General features: G+C 40.0%; 2 protein-coding genes across 5 annotated transcripts in view; one reads left to right on the forward strand and one right to left on the reverse strand.

Moving 5' to 3' along the window:
• The window catches only part of wdr27 (WD repeat domain 27), a 36,458-nt gene extending 30,937 nt beyond the window's left edge, over window positions 1-5,521 (reverse strand). For both annotated transcript variants that reach the window (XM_052080130.1, XM_052080129.1), the window contains exons 1-12: window positions 5,155-5,521; window positions 4,646-4,787; window positions 4,304-4,428; window positions 4,073-4,186; window positions 3,941-3,992; window positions 3,795-3,865; window positions 3,616-3,703; window positions 3,429-3,525; window positions 2,542-2,633; window positions 2,366-2,430; window positions 1,609-1,721; window positions 1,099-1,172 (exon numbers count right to left, since the gene is read on the reverse strand). In XM_052080130.1, the coding sequence (XP_051936090.1) occupies window positions 1,099-1,172; window positions 1,609-1,721; window positions 2,366-2,430; window positions 2,542-2,633; window positions 3,429-3,525; window positions 3,616-3,703; window positions 3,795-3,865; window positions 3,941-3,992; window positions 4,073-4,186; window positions 4,304-4,428; window positions 4,646-4,787; window positions 5,155-5,292 (1,171 nt within the window). In that variant the 5' untranslated portion in view covers window positions 5,293-5,521. The remainder of the gene's footprint in view (window positions 1-1,098; window positions 1,173-1,608; window positions 1,722-2,365; window positions 2,431-2,541; window positions 2,634-3,428; window positions 3,526-3,615; window positions 3,704-3,794; window positions 3,866-3,940; window positions 3,993-4,072; window positions 4,187-4,303; window positions 4,429-4,645; window positions 4,788-5,154) is intronic.
• A 781-nt stretch (window positions 5,522-6,302) lies between these two features.
• Window positions 6,303-22,905, forward strand: part of psme4a (proteasome activator subunit 4a) — a 415,963-nt gene continuing 399,360 nt past the window's right edge. For 2 of the 3 annotated variants that reach the window (XR_007964791.1, XM_052080103.1), the window contains exons 1-34: window positions 6,303-6,953; window positions 7,871-8,011; window positions 8,080-8,196; window positions 11,533-11,577; window positions 12,251-12,400; window positions 12,796-12,859; window positions 12,934-13,008; window positions 13,683-13,979; window positions 16,550-16,815; window positions 16,958-17,144; window positions 17,228-17,317; window positions 17,405-17,469; window positions 17,751-17,901; window positions 17,981-18,079; window positions 18,360-18,429; window positions 18,535-18,602; window positions 18,712-18,927; window positions 19,194-19,351; window positions 19,475-19,570; window positions 19,788-19,843; window positions 19,949-20,005; window positions 20,080-20,135; window positions 20,411-20,509; window positions 20,621-20,683; window positions 20,765-20,860; window positions 21,030-21,161; window positions 21,263-21,472; window positions 21,594-21,730; window positions 21,838-21,891; window positions 21,965-22,094; window positions 22,194-22,275; window positions 22,362-22,518; window positions 22,607-22,676; window positions 22,764-22,889. Coding sequence is in view for 2 of the 3 variants with exons in the window: in XM_052080103.1 (XP_051936063.1) it covers window positions 6,757-6,953; window positions 7,871-8,011; window positions 8,080-8,196; window positions 11,533-11,577; window positions 12,251-12,400; window positions 12,796-12,859; window positions 12,934-13,008; window positions 13,683-13,979; window positions 16,550-16,815; window positions 16,958-17,144; window positions 17,228-17,317; window positions 17,405-17,469; window positions 17,751-17,901; window positions 17,981-18,079; window positions 18,360-18,429; window positions 18,535-18,602; window positions 18,712-18,927; window positions 19,194-19,351; window positions 19,475-19,570; window positions 19,788-19,843; window positions 19,949-20,005; window positions 20,080-20,135; window positions 20,411-20,509; window positions 20,621-20,683; window positions 20,765-20,860; window positions 21,030-21,161; window positions 21,263-21,472; window positions 21,594-21,730; window positions 21,838-21,891; window positions 21,965-22,094; window positions 22,194-22,275; window positions 22,362-22,518; window positions 22,607-22,676; window positions 22,764-22,889 (4,077 nt within the window). In the remaining variant the exon portion in view is untranslated. The remainder of the gene's footprint in view (window positions 6,954-7,870; window positions 8,012-8,079; window positions 8,197-11,532; window positions 11,578-12,250; window positions 12,401-12,795; window positions 12,860-12,933; window positions 13,009-13,682; window positions 13,980-16,549; window positions 16,816-16,957; window positions 17,145-17,227; window positions 17,318-17,404; window positions 17,470-17,750; window positions 17,902-17,980; window positions 18,080-18,359; window positions 18,430-18,534; window positions 18,603-18,711; window positions 18,928-19,193; window positions 19,352-19,474; window positions 19,571-19,787; window positions 19,844-19,948; window positions 20,006-20,079; window positions 20,136-20,410; window positions 20,510-20,620; window positions 20,684-20,764; window positions 20,861-21,029; window positions 21,162-21,262; window positions 21,473-21,593; window positions 21,731-21,837; window positions 21,892-21,964; window positions 22,095-22,193; window positions 22,276-22,361; window positions 22,519-22,606; window positions 22,677-22,763; window positions 22,890-22,905) is intronic. The other variant, XM_052080105.1, reaches the window with a different exon arrangement.

Raw genomic sequence — 22,905 nt, forward strand, 5'->3', positions numbered from 1 at the left:
AAAATATAGAATGAGACTGACTCCGACTCGGTGATCTCTCTCTATACAAAGGAACAAAGTGCAAGTTCTTCCCCAAAACTTTTTTAAACAAAATAAGGCATTAATTTCTATTTCAGATTTACGTTATGCGTCATCCTTCTTTCTCACTCGGCTCTTTAAAAAGAGCTTCTGTAGCCTCGTTCCAGACTTACAATGGAACAATGTTTTCTTTTCCAAGATCCTGAGTGGTTTATGGTTTAATATGTTTCAATTCTGCCGATAGTGTATACTTATAGAATGCAGCATGATTAAGGCCGCATTAGTCAGTAAATGCTTGTGGCTTTGGGTCTGACTTAGCATGCAGTACAGCTCGACAACATCTCCAGAGTAAGGCTCACAGCTCTTCTCCATGCAGCTGTAGGGACTCAGGATAATGTTGCCCTTTTCCACCGCTACCGCTCCATGAGAGCAACGTGAAAACCACAAAGAACCACTCATCGCGCCCCCAGAGAACACAGTACGCTGCTGCCAGAGCCTAATGATAACACCTGGGTCACAAATAGGCTTTGACCATGGAACCCATGACTGCACAAAGCAACCCCATTTGGATAATTAACACCCACATCTCGGTTACAATGTGTTTGCATCTGCTATTATATTTCAAGTACCTGTTAAAGTGCTGAAAGTACTCAAATTGAAGGAAGTTAGATAAGTAATTACCATCCCCTGCTGCGTGAAGGAAATCATGTTTTCCATTCTCTCATATATAATGTGGAAGTTTGTGGAATAGACCTCGCAAGAACCAAAATAATTAATGAAATTTAAAGCATGTGCTTCTGCTAGTGGTTAGCGACTGAAGACAAAACATTGTCAGAAGCTTGCGAGTACTACACATCACGAACACGAGCATCAACTATCTGTTCCGAATCAACAAGAAGAATCAATTGGGAGTGCGACCTAGTTTGCACAAGCTCTCCGCTTAATTCTGTAACGCTACAAGATCATGAATCAGGCACTAGCACAACATGAGAGAGGTCCACTATCAACTGCTAAAATTTGTGCTACAGTGTCGCCATGGTATGACATGTCTATCACTGTAAGACGATGACACATCTACACCTTTTTTCTTCAAATGATTGGGCTCCTTCTTCTTCAACTCGGCATTGAGGGGAGACTCCATCAGTGGCGGGGAACTGGAAACAAGGGAGGGGGGACGAGGAAAAGAGTTCCTGGAATTGAATACTTATAAGCTTTTCCATTGCTGGATTATTAGTTGCTCTACCATAACATTGTTGACTCATCAAAAAATGTAATTCAGCAGATGCAATCAAGACTGCCGCTTGTCCATTGCAATTTTCCCCTTGAGTCAAAATTTCAGAGGTTAAACATATCATACAGTTTTTCCTCATTAGGGTTATGGATGAGCTGGTGCCTGTCAGCAGATTTTTAGACAAGAGGTGGCATACATGCCGCCTCACATTGAGTATAGACAAACTACCACTCACACCACAAATTTAGATTTTAAAGTGTCTATTGAAATGGCAGAGAGAGCGAACAGTTGTTTGCCTCTTACTCTTTCTCTGTATATATTTATTTATATATTTTACATGGACGAAATTTCAAGATTACCTTGGAAATATTGAAAAGCTTTGACTCCCTGCCTGGATTCTCTCCACATCACCCAGACAGAACTCCAACAGGCCCACACAGGGAGTAAACAAAGAGCTCACTAAAAACAGCATCTGTGTGGCAGGAGTTCAACAATTGTCAAGGTAATAGTGATCATCTGTTAGTTTAGATTATGAAATCAGACACATTTATTTAGAACTTTAGACATGTCATTGCTTTCTTCTGGGCAGGAATAAAATGGAAAACCCCAAACACAACAATGCAATACAATATTGCCAAGAGCAATAGAAGCGAAGAGCAATCACGCAATCCTCTACTCTGCAAAGTTACTGAAATGTAATTTGTAAGTGCACAGCCCATGAACAGATTATTCAGGTTTATGAGACAAAACTAAATAAAAACTTCCCTCAATATACGGATGACAGACTTTAATTGGTAAACCAGTAAGGCACACATTTAAAGTTTATACTTAAGTTTTTACGTGATAGCAACCACATTTTAATTTTGGGAAAGGTCTGACTCAAACAGTCTGGAGCATGGTAAAACGAGGAAACCGCAGTAGACGTGCATCGTGTGTTGTCTACACAATAACCTAAATAATGAGGAAAGTTGAGGGACCACTGCTACGTATCATTCCATGATTACTCGAATTATACTTTGTCCAAATCACATCTCAAAGGACATCAATGATTATGAGAAAAAGCATGAACTACGGAAAAATGTAGCAATGCCATTTGATTATTTGAGGTATACTCACAGAGTTGTTAGGTGTGTCAGAGAAGACCCAAGACCCAGCCATTGCGATGCTCAAATTGGGATAGTCTAGAATCAGTTGAAATGCAATATTTTATGATGTCCTGTTTTCTACAAAATACTGAGCCCCCCCCCCCCCCATGGGGTTTTTGCACAGCACAAAAACAAAAGGCACCATACCTGTGAAATGTAGAACAGACACTAGCTCTGATGTAGCCAGATTGACTACATATAGACCATCTGTGCTTCCAACGCATAACCAGCTCTTGTCCCTAGAAAGGTAGAAAAACATTTACACAAGTTGGACCTTAACAAGGTATCTTTGTGTGAGATGTCAACACTAAAATGGTCTAAAGATGAATCTGAATGTGTTTTAAAGTGGGGTTTGCAAGATACATGTATAGAGTACAATACATCCCATGTAAAATAAAGATTTTTAGCATCCATCTGCTTGCAGTGGTCCAAATCCAGACAGATTAAGTCAAACACAGCAAATCCCCATCTGTTTATTTCAGACCGTAAATCTCGCACACTAATGCCGTATGGCAAGGCTGTAATTAAACATAATGAAGGAAAGGTATTATATAATATCATGACTGTATATCATTATAATCATGTTTTTGTAATGTGGGAGGAAGCGAGAGAAAAAGCCCTGGTCTGATATCTAAACCCGGGATAATTTAACTGCGTGGGCCATGTTGTCCACGATAAATTAATGTTTTAGACCATTTATCCTCAATTTGGTAGCGGGTGAGCTGGAGCATATCCCAGTTGACTTTGTGGGAGACATGGTGTAAAAACAACCATTCATACTCACATTCAAAGATATGGAAAATGTTGTGTCTTTAATTAAACTAACCGTCAGGTTTTTAGAATGTTGGAGAAATCCCACGCAAGCACAAAGAGAACGTGAAAACACAGAGGAGGGCCTGACGCGAGACATAAGCCCAGAGAACAGACAATTAAATACTGAACTAATTTAAATGTCCCTATAAGTAAAGCACAACAGGTCATGTCGAGGCGATGGAAGGACGACAGATAGATGGGTCGATATTTGTTACACTTACTTTTTCTCTGCATCAATGTTGTCATGACATGAGCCAAAAGAAACAATTTTGAGGACAGGTTTTGAAATGTCCATTTCTGATGACTTTTCTCCCACTCCTAAAAGAGATCATGAAATGCAGCATTAAAATAAGTAAGCTTATCAAACTACTTAGTGTTATCACCTGTACTCCATGGCTAGGATCTCACCCCCTTGATGTCTTTGTTCATTTTTGTGAAGGTCTATTTTGGTCACTAGCTGACAAGAAAAGTCAGCATGGAGAGAAAAACACCAAACCTAAAGCAGACAGAAAATAATTGGTCACACGCAGCGTGGAACTACTTTTTGTGAAGGTAATTTTGGTGCTGTCAGTGCTGGCTGTACCAACCTGTCCATCAGCGGAGCCGGAGATTATGTGCCTATTTTCCTTCATGAAGAACACACTGAGCAGCGGAGAAGCTGAACAATAGGAGTTTGGTTAAACGCATCAAGCGATTAAAAAGCTTTGATCTGTTTTATTCTTAAATGTCATACCTGACAGTATAAACGATTGGTAGAAAACTGTTTCAGTTTGTAGATCCCATACCTAAAAGATTGTGTTGTACAGTTCCGACCCAAAAATATTTAATGTGTGATAATACATCATTCAGAATGTTAACTCAGTACCTTGAATGTTCGGTCCTCTGACGTGGTGACAAGAATGTTTTTATCCCACGTGCAAAACTCTGCTGATGTTACAGGTCCCAAGTGGCCAGTTAATGTCGAGATTGTTTCCTCTTTCTGATGAGAAAAACAGTCATACAGTGTTGGCTTCCCATTTGTGTCCACTATGCGTTAACATTTGCATCTGCATATCAGAGTTCAAATCCTAAAAATTAATTTAGACAAAATAAATACCTCTAAACTGAGAATATAAACAGTGGCTCCAGAGCATGCAGCCACTCTCTCATCAGACAAGCAGAAGGAAAGATGGACCACTTCACCTGGTAAACTTCCGATAACCGTCCCAGCTGCAATTTGACCTTTGGCAAAATTCAGTTAGCAACTTGAGCTCATTATGATGCAGTACAGTTGTTCACCAATGCAAAGTAAAACCTCAATATGTGGCCTGTTTAATGAATACTTTCTGACATTATCAATGACAACTCAACTTATCATAAAAGCACATAGATTCATTTCATTTGTTCCTAGATGTCTATTTTGTATGGATTTACATGAAGCAACCTTCTCTTTCTGTACCTTGGCTCACTCTTCTCTGGCACACTTCCACATTCCAAACGATAATGTAATCGGCAGATGCAGAACAGAGGAGGACAGGTGAGTTCTTTTTCCCAAAAGTCATGGAGGTGATTTCACTGTGATGGCCCGTGAACAGCAAGGCCTGTGGAGACACAGAAAAACACTTGCGTGATTCATGCCATTGTGTTGTCCCACTATCTTTACTGTACTCTTTTTTTAAATCTTGCAACGCACTGGCTTAAAAATACAGTCCCATTTTTTTCCACTTAATGTACAACAGCGCAGGGAAAGGATAAAAAGCTTGCAGTGCATGGCCGAAAGAACAGTGTGGACTATATGTTAGCATATGTGCCACACTGTTCTGAGTTTTTGGGTTTCAATTTGGGTTCTGGTCTCCCTGTGTGCAGTACACACACACACACACACACACACACAAACATTAAATACACTATGAATTACATTCTCGACATAGAGACACGTCATAAACATGCAAATCTTGGGTGACAAACCTTTTGCCCAACGTCCGCATTACTGTACATGAGAATATCCTTGCCATTCTGAGGGATGCAAGTGTAACAGTAACTATAAGCGAGTTGCTGGTACGATAGAAGTTTGTCACAAGTCAATTTGAATCTTTCAACTATCATTTTCCTTCTCCACGGCAAACCACAAACCTGCCTTCGCCTTCACTTATTAACATAACATGACAACAATTCAAATGATTGTCACTTATTCAGTATCTCGTCTGAATTACTCTAAAAAAAACATTACGCATTCTCAACAGAATACGTTAGGTCAAACTAATGATTATTTTCCACAACGTGATGAACGTCTCGTATTGACAAACGTTTACGGTTGCTCGGAGACCGGCTGCAACGCTTTGGTAGAGATTGTCTATTGCATGATGTGTTCATCTCTTTCATTATGATGTAAACCGTAGAGAAAATCGTTTCAGAGTGGGACGTGTTCTTATTTGACTCAAGAGACCCTTTAGTGTTTGCACCACAACCTTCAACCACTAGATGACAGTCAATCTTCATTTGTGATTGCGAAAACAATCATTTGAAAACGCGTCATCAAGGCAAACAGATAAAATACAATACAATACAATACATGCTGATTTATATAGCGCTTTCACAACAGCGGCAGCTGAAACAAAGCGCTAAACAAGACAGTTAACATAAGTAAAGTAAAATAATAAACACAACACATACAGTATAAATAAATAAAACAATTAAAAATGTGACTGTAATGAGACTCAGATAATCTATATAAAATATAAATGAAATATTGTTGTCAACTGCAACCCTGTGCTGTTCATGATGGTGATATATAAAGATGTCTTACAGACGTGAATGTGTCAAGTCGAGTCAATTTAATTTCCATATCCCTTCGTCACAGCCAAGTTAGGGATTCGTACATTTAAATTAATACAGTTAGAATGGAGGAGGAAGAAGCGGGGAAAAGAGACGTAATTAGTTATTAGCATTGATTCCCAAAAGCCTCAACTGAGACACTGTGTTGTTTTCCAAAAATATTTCAAGTCAGTTTATTGAAAAGGCTCAAGGATAAGGTAGACAAAAAAGGTTCTGGTATCTGGAACTTTGGGAAATGAAGTCATTCAAAGTAACCGGATATGACGCCAGAAATGCGTCTGGCGGCTGGGTGCCGTCTGCCCTTGTGGTCCGCTGTACTTGGATGAATCAGTCGACGTTTAACGCGCTTTGCGAAATGTTTGGGCTTTTGTTGCGGAACGCTAACTTTAGCTAGGCTACTAGCCGCTTGTCATATTTCAGGATTCCTTTTATCGATGAGAAGGAGTGTTCGAGTGCCAACGCTTGTCCTGACAAATAGTTTTTTTTCTTCCCCAGATTATCCTTAACATATTAGGACCGGATCTTGCTAACGTGTACTGTGGAGAGACGCTATCTTAACTTAGGATAAATGGCTACCGAGCAAGTCATCAACTTGTGACTCTCTCGTTAGTCACATCGTTGGCCAACAACTGGGCAAGCTAGCGCAGAAATTGTTGTATTCATTATATTGTATAACAACGAACCCGAACGAAGTAAAATTACACATCTAAACTTGCCGTTTTGAATTTTGGTAATATGAAAGAGCCACAGTCGGATGGATTGGGATTTGTTCCACAAAAAGACATTGTATATAACAAACTTCTGCCTTATGCGGATAAACTCGATGAAGAATCTAATGATATTTTGAGTAAAATCAAGGGGAACTTGGCCCGCGCTGTTCAGTTTAGAGAAATATGGCCCGGTGTGCTGTTTTGGACGAGGAAACTTTCCACGTAAGTATTACAAAATGCCCCATTTCATCCTTTGTTAGATTTTCTTTCATTACTCAGATTGAGTACAAGTAATTAGAAGTTAGCAATTAACAGCTGTTAGCACAATTTTCTTGTTATACGTCAACAAGTGCAGTTACGAAAGTTTTGCTTGTACGTTGAGGTTCTCGGACAAGTCTAAATTTGCTTGAGATTGTGTAACAAACGTATCAGAAAACATAGCCATCACATGAGTGATTACGTAGTTATATGCCAATATGTTTTTTGGGCTTGTGAGTTTGCCATATCTGTATAGTATTTCCGATTTTGTATAAAATTCTTCAGTGGATCGTGGAAGAATTGCAGTGATTGTTATTATTGTGCCAGCAGTATGAAGCTACAAAACCTGCAGCATATTTAATCAAGACGAAGTGATCAAAATATTCATTAATGGATATGTACATTTTTGCTCCACAGTTTCATAAGGTCAAGACCATAATTAATTGCGATGAATGGTGTCCACTTTTTTCACAATGCGTTGTTTGTTTTCTTGGTGATGAATCACATGGTGGCATCTGTCAACATGACATTGGATTACTCAGAGTGCTGTTTCAATTTGTACTTTGTTGCTGGGCTGATTAATCCGTTTCTGTCCCCATGTTGGCACATTGCTGTGTCCCAGAGTGAGGCACTACCGGCTCAGAGAGATGGAAAGTTCACTACGGGGTTTGACCCAGATTCTGCTTACTGCTGTTAAAGCAAGCAAGTGGTGACACAGCCATTTCAAAATGGTCAATTTCACAGCTCTGCGGGTCTTTCATGGGACCAAAACACACATTTATAAAACATGGCTGTTTATGAAATGATTTTCTTTTAATGGCACAAACACACGACACTGAAAGCCTTAATTACAAAATGTAATGTTTTTCTCTCCAATGTAGGTATATACGTCTATATGGCCGGAAGTTCAGCAAAGAAGACCACGTGCTATTCATCAAGTTGCTGTACGAGCTAGTCACCGTCCCTCGTCTAGAGATCAGCATGATGCAAGGCCTGGCTCGCCTCCTTATCAAACTGCTCAAGTAAGCCGCACGCTGTGAAGCAGCAAATCTGTTTATGCATTAGCCTGACTCTGTGTTGTCCTTCTAAGGAAAAGAGAGCTTCTCTCAAGGGAGGACCTGGAATTGCCTTGGAGGCCTCTGTATGAACTGCATGACAGGATACTTTTCTCCAAGACCGAGCATCTGGGCCTCAATTGGTTTCCCAAGTAGGCATTTGTTACTGCTTATTCTGTGACATCAACTCAAGCACACTCCCAACCGATTTCACCTTTTCACATATTTCATTTCATTCGTATACTGTATAAGGATTTCTATTAGCTTTGGCAGATGCCACTTATAACTCAACTGCTATCTAGTTTTTGAATGGTAAAGTGTAACCTCTAAACTTGAACACTAATTGACCACTGATTTGTTTGTATTTCAAATTATTTTTCTCCATGAGAACTAAATGTTACTTGAGCAGGGTCAAACAGTCCCCATTAGTAAAGCTTTGGTAATTCTCCAGCTAGACTTTTCGTGTTTTACCGCTATAATATTTGTTGACCTAGCAGTATTTTACTGAGCACTGCAGCCTGGACTGAGACAGATTTAGAAAACAACCAATCGTGTGGTTCTGTTCCTTCACTTAAGGGAAAAATATTTGTGAGTGTCCAGAAACCCCCCCGATTTCACATGTTATCTTGTTAACCTATTCTATGGAGCGTTTAGGGTACTGATGCGTGTACACGACAGCGACGGTTCGGCAACTTATATGGACATTATCACACTTTGTCTTTGTCCTTCCAAAAAATACTGCATACACAGCAAAATTAAACACAAATGTTTAGCTAAGCCTGTGTCACATTTTTGTGGGACTCAGGCAAGATAATTTGAATATACATATTGGATGGTTCCAAATTGAACGACATTTATTTGGGATGTTCATGTTTGGAGATGCCACTGTATGTCCTTTTTTGTGTACGTCTGCCTACATTCCTGAAAAGCTGTCTTGCTCAGTAACCTACTCTAAATGACACCATACAACTGTGAACAATCCCTTTTTTGTAAATTCAGTTTTATTCTTATGCAACCTAATTTGTAAAGTTTTGCATGTGCAAAATCTAGCACAAACTTGATTATGCACTCAGACATAGAAGTTGATCTACTAAGTGGGCACACCCAGGATTACGTCTCCCAAATGAGCAATGTTGGCATTCAATACATTTTGTGTGATTTGGGACTATGATGTATGCAAATATATTAATTTAGCACACGTATTGTGTTTTTAATAGTTCATTTGAAAGACAGGTGAAAATTGGCAAGTACTGTACAGTCCTGTCATCATAGTTAATGGAGGCAAAATGAGAGGCAGTGTGGAGAACTATTACCCTCATGTTAACATTTTTGAATCGCCAGAAAAAAAAAACGTTGCAACATCGTCTAGCGAGCTTTGCAGTTTTGAAGCTTCTGAATGATCTAAGCCTTCAATTTAATTGAATGGCTGACTTGGAGCCAGTCACAAGGAGGAGTCATGCCATGTCACCTGTGATAAATGTCCTTTCAACTGTACATTTTCTTGTGTCTGGCTCATTTCACCGCACTGGATCAATTGCTTCTCATGGCCTCTTCCAGAGCAGCTTTTTGGGTGTGCTGTCCCAAGTTTTAAATCCAATGTTACCAGGATGCGTGTCCAGTGTACATGCATTTGGGGCCACTTAAACAAAACAGGACTTTTATGCTGTTGTTGGCTTCGCGAAAAATATTGTCAGACTTCATTTTGCACTTGCAGAGGTCTCACAAATGTTCCATAGTGAAAACCATTAGTTACATTAAGCGCAAAACCCTCTTTTCAGTACAACATTCTAGACCACTTCAACGCCAGATGCCAACAGCATGCACAATCTGCTAGCATGAGTGAGAACACAATTTAGCGCCCACTACCGGTATTTGGTATTCGTAGAAGGTCATGTGCATTATGCCCATCGACAGCAGCATTTACAATCTGTTAGAGGGAAGCAAATCAGGCCCATGAAGTCATAAAATAATATTTGTACTTGTTTTGGGTGCACAAATTGACTTGCTGTACCCAACTCCTTGCACGATGACAGGCATGTTTCATGAAACCTTTGGGAGGCATTTATATGTTGCTCATCCATTGTTTTCTTCAAGCAAGCAGTGCGAGGTGGTCTTGGATGGTGCTATGGGAACATTGTGTGTTTATGATGCTTTGCAAGCATATGTGTTGTTACCGCCAATGTGAACCAGCTTTGGCTGACACACCAGCTCATCTTATTCAAAACGACACGAACGCACTTTAAACTAGAATGTAATTGTCATATATTCATATTCTGTGCAACTCACACTTTGCCCAGTGCTGAATGTGTTCTTTATGCCTTTGTCCCCCTTTCACATTCAGTTCTCCATGGCCCCGTTCATCCTTTAAACTCATTATGCTAAAATTGGTTCAGAGGTGGTAAGGGCAACATCATTCATCTTTTATGTTTTACCCTTGAAGTTATTTCCCCCCTAAATTGCATGTGAGAACTGGAGAGTCCATATCCAACTTGACATCAGAAGATGAATCAATGTTTTAATTTCACTCATACATATTCGACTATCGCACTGCAGCTAACATGATTTCTTCCTAGCCAGTCTCATTAGAGATTGTCGTCAAAATACCCATCCTCATAAACTGTATTGAGACTTTGTACTACCGGTATATGGACTATGTTCTTATTCTAGTAAAACATAACACTACACGCTACTTCCAGTAGTGTTAGAGCAATTGGAACTCCAGCCATGTTTCTTCCTGTCCTGGAATGTCTTGGGAAACGTGAGGGTTCATTCCTAACATATTAATGATTCAGGATCTCCCTCCTTGAGTGTCCTGGTCCATTTAATGGGCCTCTTATGAGAGGCTATTGATTGATGGTTTTGTGATGCATGTGTATATTTGCTTTGTGGACTTAAAAGGGTTATACAATACTTTGCATTTTGGGTTGAATACTTTGTCCCTTGATTTGACATGGGAAGACTGCTACCATCCAAGTGCGTGAGCTCTCAAAAGCATCGAGCGACCAACGTGAACATATGTCGTGCAGTTGGTGATTGAGTTTGGCAGGCCATTTCCAACAAGGCATGGCTTGAGCGTGCATGTGAGCACAGTTAGGTGGGATTGTGGGTTGGGCGCTCCAAGGCTCTGGTTATATTGGTCCAGAGCTTTCAACACTCTTATGTGACTCAGTCCCTGAGTATTCTATTTTTATATTTAATGCCATTGTTATCATTCCAGGAATATGGAAAGTTATCAATACAACGACAGCTACAGCACCACATCTTACAAACTACGGTAGTTTCTTTGTGGAGGGCTGTGAGCGGCTAAGATTGTTATTACAGTCACAATAGTATTTTTATACTGTTCATAAATCCTCACACCTGTATGAGTCTTCTGTATGCATGGGGTCCGATTCAGACTGCATTGATGTGAAGGAGTTTTTGTTTAAACAAAAGACTGCAATTTGGACATAACCTTGATGCCATTTTCTGTGTTTTTATTATGACAGCTCTGTAGAAGGTGTGTTGAAGACACTTGTGAAAAGTTGCAGACCGTAAGTACACCTTGTTATCTTGATCCATGCCATGCAATTATATTTTAATATATCAAAATAGGACGATGTGTTTGTCATAAGATGACACTTCAGCGCCCTGTGATGTTTCCTCAAAAAAAAGAGTACAGAAAACTCATGAAGATGAAACTTATCAATAAGTAAAATGAAATGATCACTTCCGGGATTCAAATTGGCATCATAAATGAAAAGCCCGCTTGAAAGGGTTTTGATCACAGAAAAGCTGATGGGATGATTGTGCTAGTTGTGTCAACAGCAGAATGGCATGTCATAATACGAACTTTTCTGAAGACGAGCAGTAGTGTCCATAAATAAGTTGGTTCTTGACTTTGTCCACCATGGTTATATGTGCAAGCAAGGCAAGCACTAGGACATCCCTCTCTTCGCACTTAGTCAGATAATCTTATTATCTCACCTAATTCTGTCTTGTGTGAGAATTTCCTGTCACTGGGACAAGAGAGTGTAATTTGTGGTCAGCTGGTACAGCAGCAGGACGCCTGACCAAGTGGCCTTTGGCTGCAAGTAGCATTGGCTGCAGTTCCCAAATATATATTGTCTCTCTTTGGTGGCACTCTCTAAGCTGCTCTGTTGTTTTTGTTACGTAATGATGTAAATATGAATATGAATGAATGTGACTCTCTATCCTTCCATGCAGGTATTTTCCAGAGTCTGCAACCCAGGAGATGCTGGATGAGTGGAGACCGCTATTTTGCCCATTTGACGTTACCATGCAGAGAGCAATTTGCTACTTTGAACTCTTTCTACCCACAACCGTACCTCCAGAGCTGCATCATAAGGGCTTCAAGTAAGGAGTGCCATGACACACGTAACTTGCTTTCTTTCTGGTCGGTTTGTAAGCTCAGTCAATTTGCACCCATTTCGGTGTATCTTTTTTCCCAAATAAAAATCAAAACCAATGTTATTCATGCAACAGTTATTCGATCCATAGATGTAAACAGGAGCATTTTTTGTGCAGAGTACTGTAAGAGCTCTCATCAGGAAAACTTGGATTGATAAGCATAAATTTAAATAACCATGTTAGGGATGTTTCGAGCAAAGCATCCTCCTCATGGCAAAAACGAACATGTTGCAGATGTTCAGTTACTTCAGTCTTTCCTTCACAATCCTAACGGACATTTCTGTAAATGTTTCACAATTGAATACCACATCAATTTATGTATCAAATTGATTTTCTCACAGGTTGTGGTTTGATGAGTTGATCAATTTGTGGGTATCAGTGCAGAATCTTCCAAGCTGGGAATTGGTGAGTACAGTAGAAGTTTGTTTTCATGACATGTAACAACAACGCTTGTTTTAGTGTGTATGCTTTCTTTGTAGAATCTGGTGAATCTCTTTGCTCGCTTGGCCAATGACAACATTGGGTACATTGACTGGGATCCTTATATCCCGAAGGTACATTTTCATAAATTACATAACAGCTTATTACATGGAGGTTTCCAAACTAACTTTTTTTTTACGGGTATCGCAGTAACATCTAACCTGAAATTTTTGAGGCGCAAGTCTAAGATTTAGTCGCACACTGTAAATTGACTTGCAAAATAAATATCTGTCCCACTCATTTTCACTATATTACTGAAAAATGGGGAGACGTTTGCTACAACAAAAAAATATTAAACACTCGTTAATATTAAACTAAATAAAATCACAACATTTTATGGCTGTGCTGGCACAAGTACCGGTCGGTAGATGAAAGCTGTAGTTGAACTGTCTCAAAATATATGGCCAGAATGCCATCATGTAGGTGCAGTTTGGAGTCCTGATTAAATGTTTTGCATTTTTAGAGGTTTATGCTTGTGGTCTGTCCTGCGGCATGAATGGTGTATTTGTGATTCAAGGTGTGAGTTTTATAGCCACCGCCAGTTAGAACCAAATTATCATGTTTTTTTGTTGATCCGTTTGGTCATAGAGATAAATTAACGTTTTAGGTTATATAACTCCTCTCTGAAAAACAGTAGTATGTTTTAAGAATAAACAAACTTCCTCCCAACTGTGGTTTTACTAAAATACAAGCAAAAGTATGTTTTATGGGTTCTTAATACTTTACCTTTATTGTTGCCACGTTTCAGATTTTCACAAGAGTCTTGAGGAGTTTCAATCTTCCAGTGGGGACCAGCCAGATGATGTTCCCGCGATACTTGACCAATGCCTACGACATTGGCCATGTGGTGCTATGGATATCATCTCTTCTGGTTTGTCCTTGGTCTTGCCATTGTGGCAACCTCAGTCAAAATATCCAGAAGAAAAGACTGACCATATACTGTCAATTTCAGGGTGGACCAAGTAAGCAAACTCAAGCACAGCTCACTGGACTTTTCAAAAGCATCACATCTTTTTTCCACCCATCAAACCATGGTCGTTGGTTGGTGAGTTCCTTTTTTTGTGCTTCCTTTAAATGTCTGTGACTATCCAGTGTATAATCTATTGTGGCATACCATCTGGCAAGTTTATTGCATTCCAGTAAATCATAGTTTGTTTCAGAGACACTGAACTATGATCAACTTCAGCTTTTGGAAGACGTGTTATTATTGGCTATGGTTCTTTCCAACTCATGTCATCAATATGTACTGCGTCACAGTGGCTAACACATACGTCATTGCTTCTCGCATCCATTGGCTGTCTAGGTTTAAATGTCGAGTGCAGAAATAACAAAACACGTGTGTGAGATTGTTGCAATAGTATTAAATATCCCCATGAGCAGGCGCACATGCCATTCTGTTTGAGGAAGCCCCTCTTTCCGATTTGACACGACACAGGCAGCCACGTGGTACTTTTATTTTTAGAGTTGTGTGGCACAGTGGGCCAGTGTGGCAACATGTCACAATAAGGTTCTTAGGTTCAAAACCTGGAAAGTCCTTTCAATATGCATTAGGGATGGGTACCTTTCATATTTGAACCGGTTCGGTTCTGATTTATGCTATCTGGGAATCAGTTTAGGCACTCAACAGTAACCATTTTTGATACTTTTGTCTGAGTGCGTGTTTGTTTATGGTCATATATATTATGGTAATTTGTTTATTTGATAAAATATCTTATTTTTCATTCAATTATTTTTCTAAATAGAAACGTTAACAAATAACGAAACACGTCATAGTTTGTTTGAAACAGAGTTTCAACTCACAGAAAGGTTGACCTTTTTAAATTCAAATGAACTTGGTTTAATCTCCAGGATTCCGTGCCATACCATGGCCAACGGCAGAACCCGGGATGTTTCTATTCCCTTTGGTCCCATTTTTATCCATGCCCGTTTTGTTGAATTGGCATCATCCTAGCTAGTAAGGGTGTGGAAAATAATCGATATTAATCGATACATCGATGCGCACGTGCGCGATGCGAGTGGACTGGCTCATTCACTGGATACGACGCGATTGACGGGTGAAATCGAGATTCATCGCGATGCATTGGTGGGTATCGGTAAAATCCGATTCAAGCGCCGTTTTATTCATGTTAAACGTCACCTATCTGCCCTTTCCTAGGCGCAATGAATGCACCATCATTGTTTTGCGTTTTGTGTTGAATACGGACGGTAGCCGTGCGTCACATACAGTCCAGTCCACAACTAGCGAAACACTATGGAAGTTCGCGCAAGCAGCAGCAAGGAAACTACTGTATTTAATGCTTCCGCAACATTCAGATCTTATGTTTGGAAATACTACGGCTTCGAAAAGAAAGACGGAAAGATTGATAAAAGCTCCGTAATTTGCAAAGAATGTCGCACTACGAAGCCATACAACGGCAGCACCAAAAATATGCAGACCACTTAAAACGATGGCACCACATCACCGACAAGTTTCCCGCGCCTCCCCGTCCAGTTCCTCGTTGGACACCGGAGAAACTCTTGGCAAACCAGGTCAGGATCAGAAAAAAATCGCCTCTTATTTTGTGGGTCCCCTTGCAGCTGACTGTGACCGCGCAAGGAAAAACTATATATGGATGACTCTTTTGGACATTTCATTTTGACACTCAGTGAGAGTGGTCTGTTTACGCTACAATACACACAGCAGCTTTGAGGCTGTGACTGCCACATTGTTTCAATTGTATTTTTTCTGTCCTATGGAGATGGATATTTCATATAAGACACTCAGTGAGTAGTCTGTTTGTGTTTACACTACAGCAACAGCTGTGAGTCTCAGGTGCCAAATTGTTTACATTTTCTTTGCACAAAACCCAATTGTGAAAGGGCTTAAATAAGTTGTTTTACGCGTTCTACTGTTTATAAGGAATAAAGTGGTCTACTTTTTGCAATACCATACTGAATTCCATCTTTTTTTAAACTTTTTTTCTTTGCGTATTTGCATCATGTTTAATTGCACAATATCACAACAAATTGCACTGTATCGTATCGGATCGCAATGATTTGAACTAAATGTGTATCGCGTCGTATCACATCGTGAAACGTATCGCATCGTGTCGCCAGAAAATTCCATGTATCGTTTAAGTATCGCATCGCTGGTAGTGCATCGAGATGTGTATCGAATCGTCCTCAGTGCTGAGATTCACATTCCTACTAGCTAGTGTGAAGCTAGTTTGTTCTTCAAGTCCGACATCCAACTTTGCACCCCGCTTTTTGTTTGTTGTGAGAGGCAGGCTTTTTTGACTGACTGCCTAACAACTGAATTTAATGCTATTTAGCCTTAAGCATTCACATTCACACGCAACTACTTATGGCCGTCCGTTCCTACGTAGTGCGAGTATAGCTTTCAGGCATGTGCACTCCCCATGTGGATGTCACACATACGGAGACATGAGTACCATTCAAAAATTTGCGATGACAATAAGTTATGATCCGTCCTGATTCGGCATTCGGTTTCAGTGGCCAATTCGCATACTCAATTCAAGTCAGAAGTGATCGAGGTTGGCCTTACAAACTGTTTCATTTAGATTGCTTCAACCTGCAGATAATTGGTAACCTATCTCTCTGTCCTATCCTATTCAGATGAAGCTCATGAAGTTGCTGCAGCGTCTCCCTGCCAGTGTTGTTCGCCGGCTGCATCGAGAGCGCTACAGAAAGCCGTCTTGGCTAACACCGATCCCAGACACTCACAAGCTCACAGAAGACGATATCACACACTTTGTGGAGAGTATGATGCAGCCAGTTCTTCTGGCCATGTTCAGCAAAACAGGCAGTCTTGATGCCGCTCAGGCTCTGCAGAACCTTGCTCTGATGAGGCCTGAAATAGTCATTCCTCCGGTTCTAGAGAGGTAAGATTTGTAATATTTATTTTCTAACCCAGTGGGTACATTTTTAGAGTCTGGCAAGCTGCTCCTAGTTTTCTACTATCATCCAGAAACAAGAGTACTCTTTGGAATGGACACAAAGGACTAATTGTTGTCTTTTCTATAGAACATACCCCGCACTGGAAACTCTAACAGAGCCCCATCAGCTGACAGCCACCCTAAGCTGCATGATTGGTGTAGCACGAAGTTTAGTGTCTGGTGGGAAGCACCTTCCTGATGGGCCGACTCACATGTTACCCCTCCTCATGAGGTCCCTGCCTGGAGTTGACCCAAATGACTTCAGCAAGTGCATGGTGTGATTCTTTTGCCAACACTTTTAAACCATTTCCAATATTGGTGTAAGTAAATAAATATCCAAATATTGCTCTCCATTCAGATCACCTTCCAGTTTATTGCTACATTTGTAACTCTTGTGCCTTTGGTGGACTGTTCGTCTGCTCTACATGAAAGAACAGACTTGACAGAGGTGAATTGCTGTTCACTCAGTTTTCCCAATTTGAGTAATATAAAATAAGAATGCACATTGATTTGTTTTAAACTTTGCCGAACAAAGGTGGAACGTGAATTGTGCTCGGCCTCTGCGGAATTCGAAGACTTTGTCCTTCAATTTATGGACAGGTATGCTAAAGACTGATGATGATCATGTTTGAAGTTTCCTATTGGCTGATAATATGTGATGACGGTGACATAGCTACATTCTACATTCAGTATCTAGCAATGCTTAGAGTTTTGCCTGATTAGCTTTTCACTTTATGTAAATAAAAAAAATAAAATAAGAATGAGAAAATGGATCAAATGAAGTACATTATTGTTCACATGTAAAGTATTTTGCTTCTCTTAGCAAGCTACTTGATTCCACCATTATCAACAGGTATTTGGTTGTTTGATACTGTATGCAGGTGCTTTGCCTTGATCGACAGCAGCACTCTCGAACAAACCCGTGAGGAAACAGAAACGGAGAAAATGACTCATTTGGAGAGTTTGGTGGAACTCGGCTTGTCCTCTACTTTTAGCACTATCCTCATTCAGTGCTCCTTGGACATCTTCATGGTACCTGCTGAAGAAAATTATGTTCTTAAAAAAAAAAAAAAAAAGGGATGTCATGTATTTTTGTCTATTATTGTAACAGGTGGCGCTGGAAAAGGTTTTTAACTTTGCAACCACTAACATTTTTGAGACACGTGTAGCTGGAAGGATGGTGGCGGACATGTGCCGGGCTGCTGCCAAGGTAACTCACAAATCATGAGCAGTCCATAGTATTGTTTTTCCACAAATAGTGTCCTCCTCTGTTGTCATCTACTTAAACAAATATGCACCACAACTAAACTATGGTTGGTCCTTAATCTCATTTCTTTTATTTTGACCGATGCCCCCAAATAATGCCTTACTCGCAATAGATGCATGATACTTTCTGCAGATAAATTTAAAAAAATGTTATCGGCCAATGTTTGAGGTGCAGTTAAAATGTTGTAGCTGACTGCTCACTTCCTCCGTTCTTGTTTTTTCAGTGTCACCCCGCAGAGTCTCTTAAAGTTTTTGTCCCTCACTGCTGCAGTCAAATACACCAAATTGCTGCCAGTAAGTACACTCCTGCTGGCTAGAAAAAAACAAAACAGTTTCTCACATAGTTTTGTAGTTGAGTAATTTCTCTTTATTATTTGGTGATTGATTTTATTAAAACAGATGAAGAAGTGTTACACGAAGAGGAACTTGACAAGGAGTTTTTATGGAATCTTCAGCTACTGTCTGAGGTGAACTAAGCCCCTTTTCTGTTCTAACAGCGATATATACTGTAGATATATATATTTTTTAATCCCTCGCTTCACCATCGTTGGGTCTTCTCTCCATGTATGCCGACAGGTTACTCGAGTTGATGGTCACAAGCTCCTGGCTTATTCCTCTGACTTGGTCCAGATATTGCAGTTGACCCTTCACCTCAAATGTAAGCAGGGCTACATCCTTTCTTGCAACTTACTGCATCATATCCTCCGCTCCACTGCATTCATCTATCCTACGGAGTACTGCAGTGTGCCAAGGGGCTTCTGCCAGCCAATCACAGACTACCTGCCCATCAAGGTGATGAATGACTCTTTACTTCTAGCACTGTATCTCGTGTTTTATGGATGGGTCAGTCTGAAGTACCGTAAATAAAGCCAATTATTTCTTTGAATTGCACTGTGTAGCCTCATAAAATGTTGAAAATGCGGATATATGTGAAACCCTATGTTTTGTTCCTGTTATTCACGAAGACGTTTGATAGAAAATGTAGCTTGAACCCCAGATTTTGTTTCTGCTCCTTAAATTGTTTGTTTGCTTATGCTCTTTAAAATGGTCACATGCAGGATTGGGGTCGTCCTGGTGACTTGTGGAACTTGGACATCCGGTGGCATGTCCCCAGTGCTGATGAGATCACCTTTAGCTTTCATTTACTGGGCACGATCCTGAAGCCAGAACTGAAGAGGCTTCAAAGTTTTGCAGAAGGAGAACAAGAAATGAGCAGGTATAATGTAATACATATTTGGAATGTACATTACATTGTGATAATCCCTCTGAGGTGCCAAATGTAGTTTTCCTTTTACGTGCAATAGTGATGTTATGCTTTTTTGCTTTTTCCCTTCAACAGGGATGATGTTTTGCAGAGTCTCACCATTGTTCAACACTGCCTCTTGGGGGCTGGTGGTCTTATGCCTCCCTTGAAAGGAGAACCTATATCTGAACTGTGAGCATTTTGCTATTTCTGTTGAAAAATATTTGACATTGGTTTAAATTATGAAGTCCTACCTTTGATGGTTGTCTTGTATTTCTGGAAAAAAATCCATCTGGTTTTAATTTTAATAGTTTCACTTTTTTAAAAACTTTTATATTTGTGTTTGTGTTGTGATGCAAAAATGCTACATAACTTCATGTGCTTTTTTTTTTGTTGCTTTTTGACACAGGGTCCATAGTATGGTGAATCTAGACGAGACCACCTTGTATACTGGAACAAAGTATGGTAGGCACAACACTTTAATTTCAGATAGTACATAATGAATGAGGAATTATTTTTTAAAGTGAGTATTGTCTTTCTTACAACATAATTGCATCTTTTTTTTCGCAGATGAGTCCACAGAGAATTACAGAGATTCCATTTGTCAAGTGATGAGACAGTTGCTTCGTAAGTGTTGTGGCCACACCCTAAATGGCTTTTTCTTTATTTTAGTTGTGAAGCCATTTTATCTCTTTTTGCAGATTATATACTGGAAAACTCAGAAGATGACACAAAGTCTCTGTTTTCCATCATCAAGGTAAACAAATCAACAACTAATGTTTTTTTAAAGTATTGTTTAAAATGTACGCTTAGGTCAGTAAAATTTGAGTATCATAGCTTGGTTGAACAAAGTTTCTTTGTTGCATATTGAATCTTTGCGCAGCACATGATTCCAAAAGTAAATACGAAAATATTTGATTCGAAGATATTACCAATCACATGCAAGCACTCTAAATTAATTTCTTATCTGTAACTGTCATGGCGTAACATGGCATCCAACACAAACTGGCATTTGTCTTCAATGTCATTCAGATTATCAGTGAATTGCTGCACTTCAAAGGTTCCCACAAACATGAGTTTGACTCCCGCTGGAAGAGCTTCAACCTTGTGAAAAAATCAATGGAAAACAGGGTGAGAATCTTTATTTTTCTGCCATCTAATGTGTGTGATTTAAATCCATGGAAATAAGCTCTTTTGAGGCTCACCTTAAACAATTCAGACTTTTTTATCTATTTATTGCAGCTTCATGGCAAAAAGCAGCATATCAGAGCTCTGCTCATAGACAGAGTCATGCTCCAGCACGAAGTAAGTTGACCATGAACACATTTGCATGTCGTGTCATTGTGTTGCAGTATTTTTTTAGCGTTGCACTTTGTGGATTATTAGCTGCGCAAGCTGACCGTGGAGGGGTGTCAGTACAGGAGCATTCACCAGGAGCTGATGAGAGATCTCTTGCGGCTGTCCACAAGCACCTACAGTCAAGTAAGGACTCTGCAAAATCTACTGTCATGTCCGCACGCTATGAATTGTCACTGACATTATTCATTTTTTATTTTTTTGCAATTGTCTGTTCATGTAAAGGAGATGGATTATTCATACTCTTGTGTTTGGTACTCAAATTGAAATCTAAAGTATTTTGTTTTCTTTGCAGGTACGTAGCAAAGCTCAAAGTGTACTGTTCACTGCACTTGGCACCTATAATTTCTGCTCTAGAGATGTGATCCCCCACGTCCTTGAGTTTCTCAACCCAGACAACGGCAGCGTCACACAGCAGCAGTTCAAAGTATGACATTCCCAAACTATTATGTTTCTCTATCATGTCTATTTATGATTTGTATCAGAGTAGGTGTTAAAGTTGCCATATGATTCCCACTGCCTTTCCAGGGTGCCTTGTATTGTCTCCTGGGAAATCATAATGGAGTGTGCCTGGCCAATTTGCATGACTGGGAGTGCATTGCCCTGACCTGGCCTGCTATTGTTCGATCTGGCCTCAGTTCAGCCATGTCTTTGGAGAAACCCTCCATCGTGCGGCTCTTTGACGACCTTGCGGACAAAATCCACCGCCAGTATGAGACCATTGGCATTGATTTCTCTGTAAGTTATTTTTCAAAGAAAATGTGAAAAAAAAATTTCATTTTGATGTGCTTAGCAAGAACAGAACCAAACTAAATTAACATGGTATTTATTTTATCAAATCAACCTTTTCATCCTATAGATCCCTGAAGAGACCTGCGGTGTGGCCAAACAGCTAATGGTCACTGGAAATCCCTTCCCTAAAGAACCTGTTCCTTCAGAAGAAGAAACATCAAGAGGTGTTAAGAAGCAGGACCTCAAGAATTTCGAGTCGGGCGAGTAAGTTGCTTCGAACAACATACCTGTGATCCGAATCTCGATCATACTTGAAACATTATTTATTGGATGTCAATATTAAGCTTAACATATTTTTAACTGTGTTTTAGGAAGTATCAGCGGCTCATTGGTGATTTACTGAACTGCCTTGGCAACAGAAATTTGTAGGTGCCTTTGATATTCCCCACATTGCAATTCAATGTATTTTTGTCAAGAACTTTGGTTTGAATTTTACAGGCCTTGGAAGTTTGAACATATCGCAATTGGCTTCTTGTCATTGCTCCTGAGAGATGACCACCAACTCCCGCCAGCAGCTGTTTTGTTCTTCGTCAAAACCCTCAACCACGACTCACTCTATGTCCGCAAGGTGAGTGAGTCTTGTCTACGTCTCATAACCGTGCACAAGTCATGGGTACACATTAATGGAGGGGGCTAAGCAATTGAAGTGCTGTATTTCGTCCAATAGGTGGCAATATCAGCTGTCGCAGGCATCATGAAACAAATAAAAAGGCCTCATAAGAAAGTGCCCATCAGCCCATCTGAGCTTTGTAAGCAGCACAAAGTTTTACCCATTCTTCATGTTTGCTTTTTCTAAAATATTTTATCAAACTAATTCATGTCTTGTTGAAAAAAGGTGCACTTGAAGAGACGGGTCATGGTATAGTGGCCGGTGACCGCCCAGATAACAAGTGGCTGCAGTATAACAGCAAAAGCCTGCCAAGGACTCAGAAGGACTGGGATCTCTGTGCTTTTGTGGAAAAGACTCATTGGGGTTACTACAGCTGGCCAAGGTGCCTGTTTGAAACTGTTCCATCATTTTGGTTTCTTGGTTGCAGCTGGTTGTGTTGTATTTTCGCTGATGTGCTTTTTGGTCACTAGGAAACTGATGATGTATGCTCCTGAGGAAGAGCAGCCCAAACAGAACCTACCAAGAGAGGAAATGACAGAGGTTTGTGTCACACAACAATGATAATTATGCAACTGCTTTTTTTTATAACCCTTATCAATTGTTTTCTTCTTTTCTTTATTGTTGCAGCACGAGCAGATCATTTATGACCATTTCTCAGACCCAGTATTTATAAATCAGTTCATTGAGTTTCTCTCTCTCGAGGATCGAAAGGGTAAAGACAAGTTTAGCACACGCAGATTCTGCTTGTTCAAGGTGAGCACAATTCTTA

The sequence above is a fragment of the Hippocampus zosterae genome, chromosome 11 (assembly GCF_025434085.1).
Source record: "Hippocampus zosterae strain Florida chromosome 11, ASM2543408v3, whole genome shotgun sequence".
In the NCBI taxonomy this organism is placed as follows: Eukaryota; Metazoa; Chordata; class Actinopteri; order Syngnathiformes; family Syngnathidae; genus Hippocampus; species Hippocampus zosterae.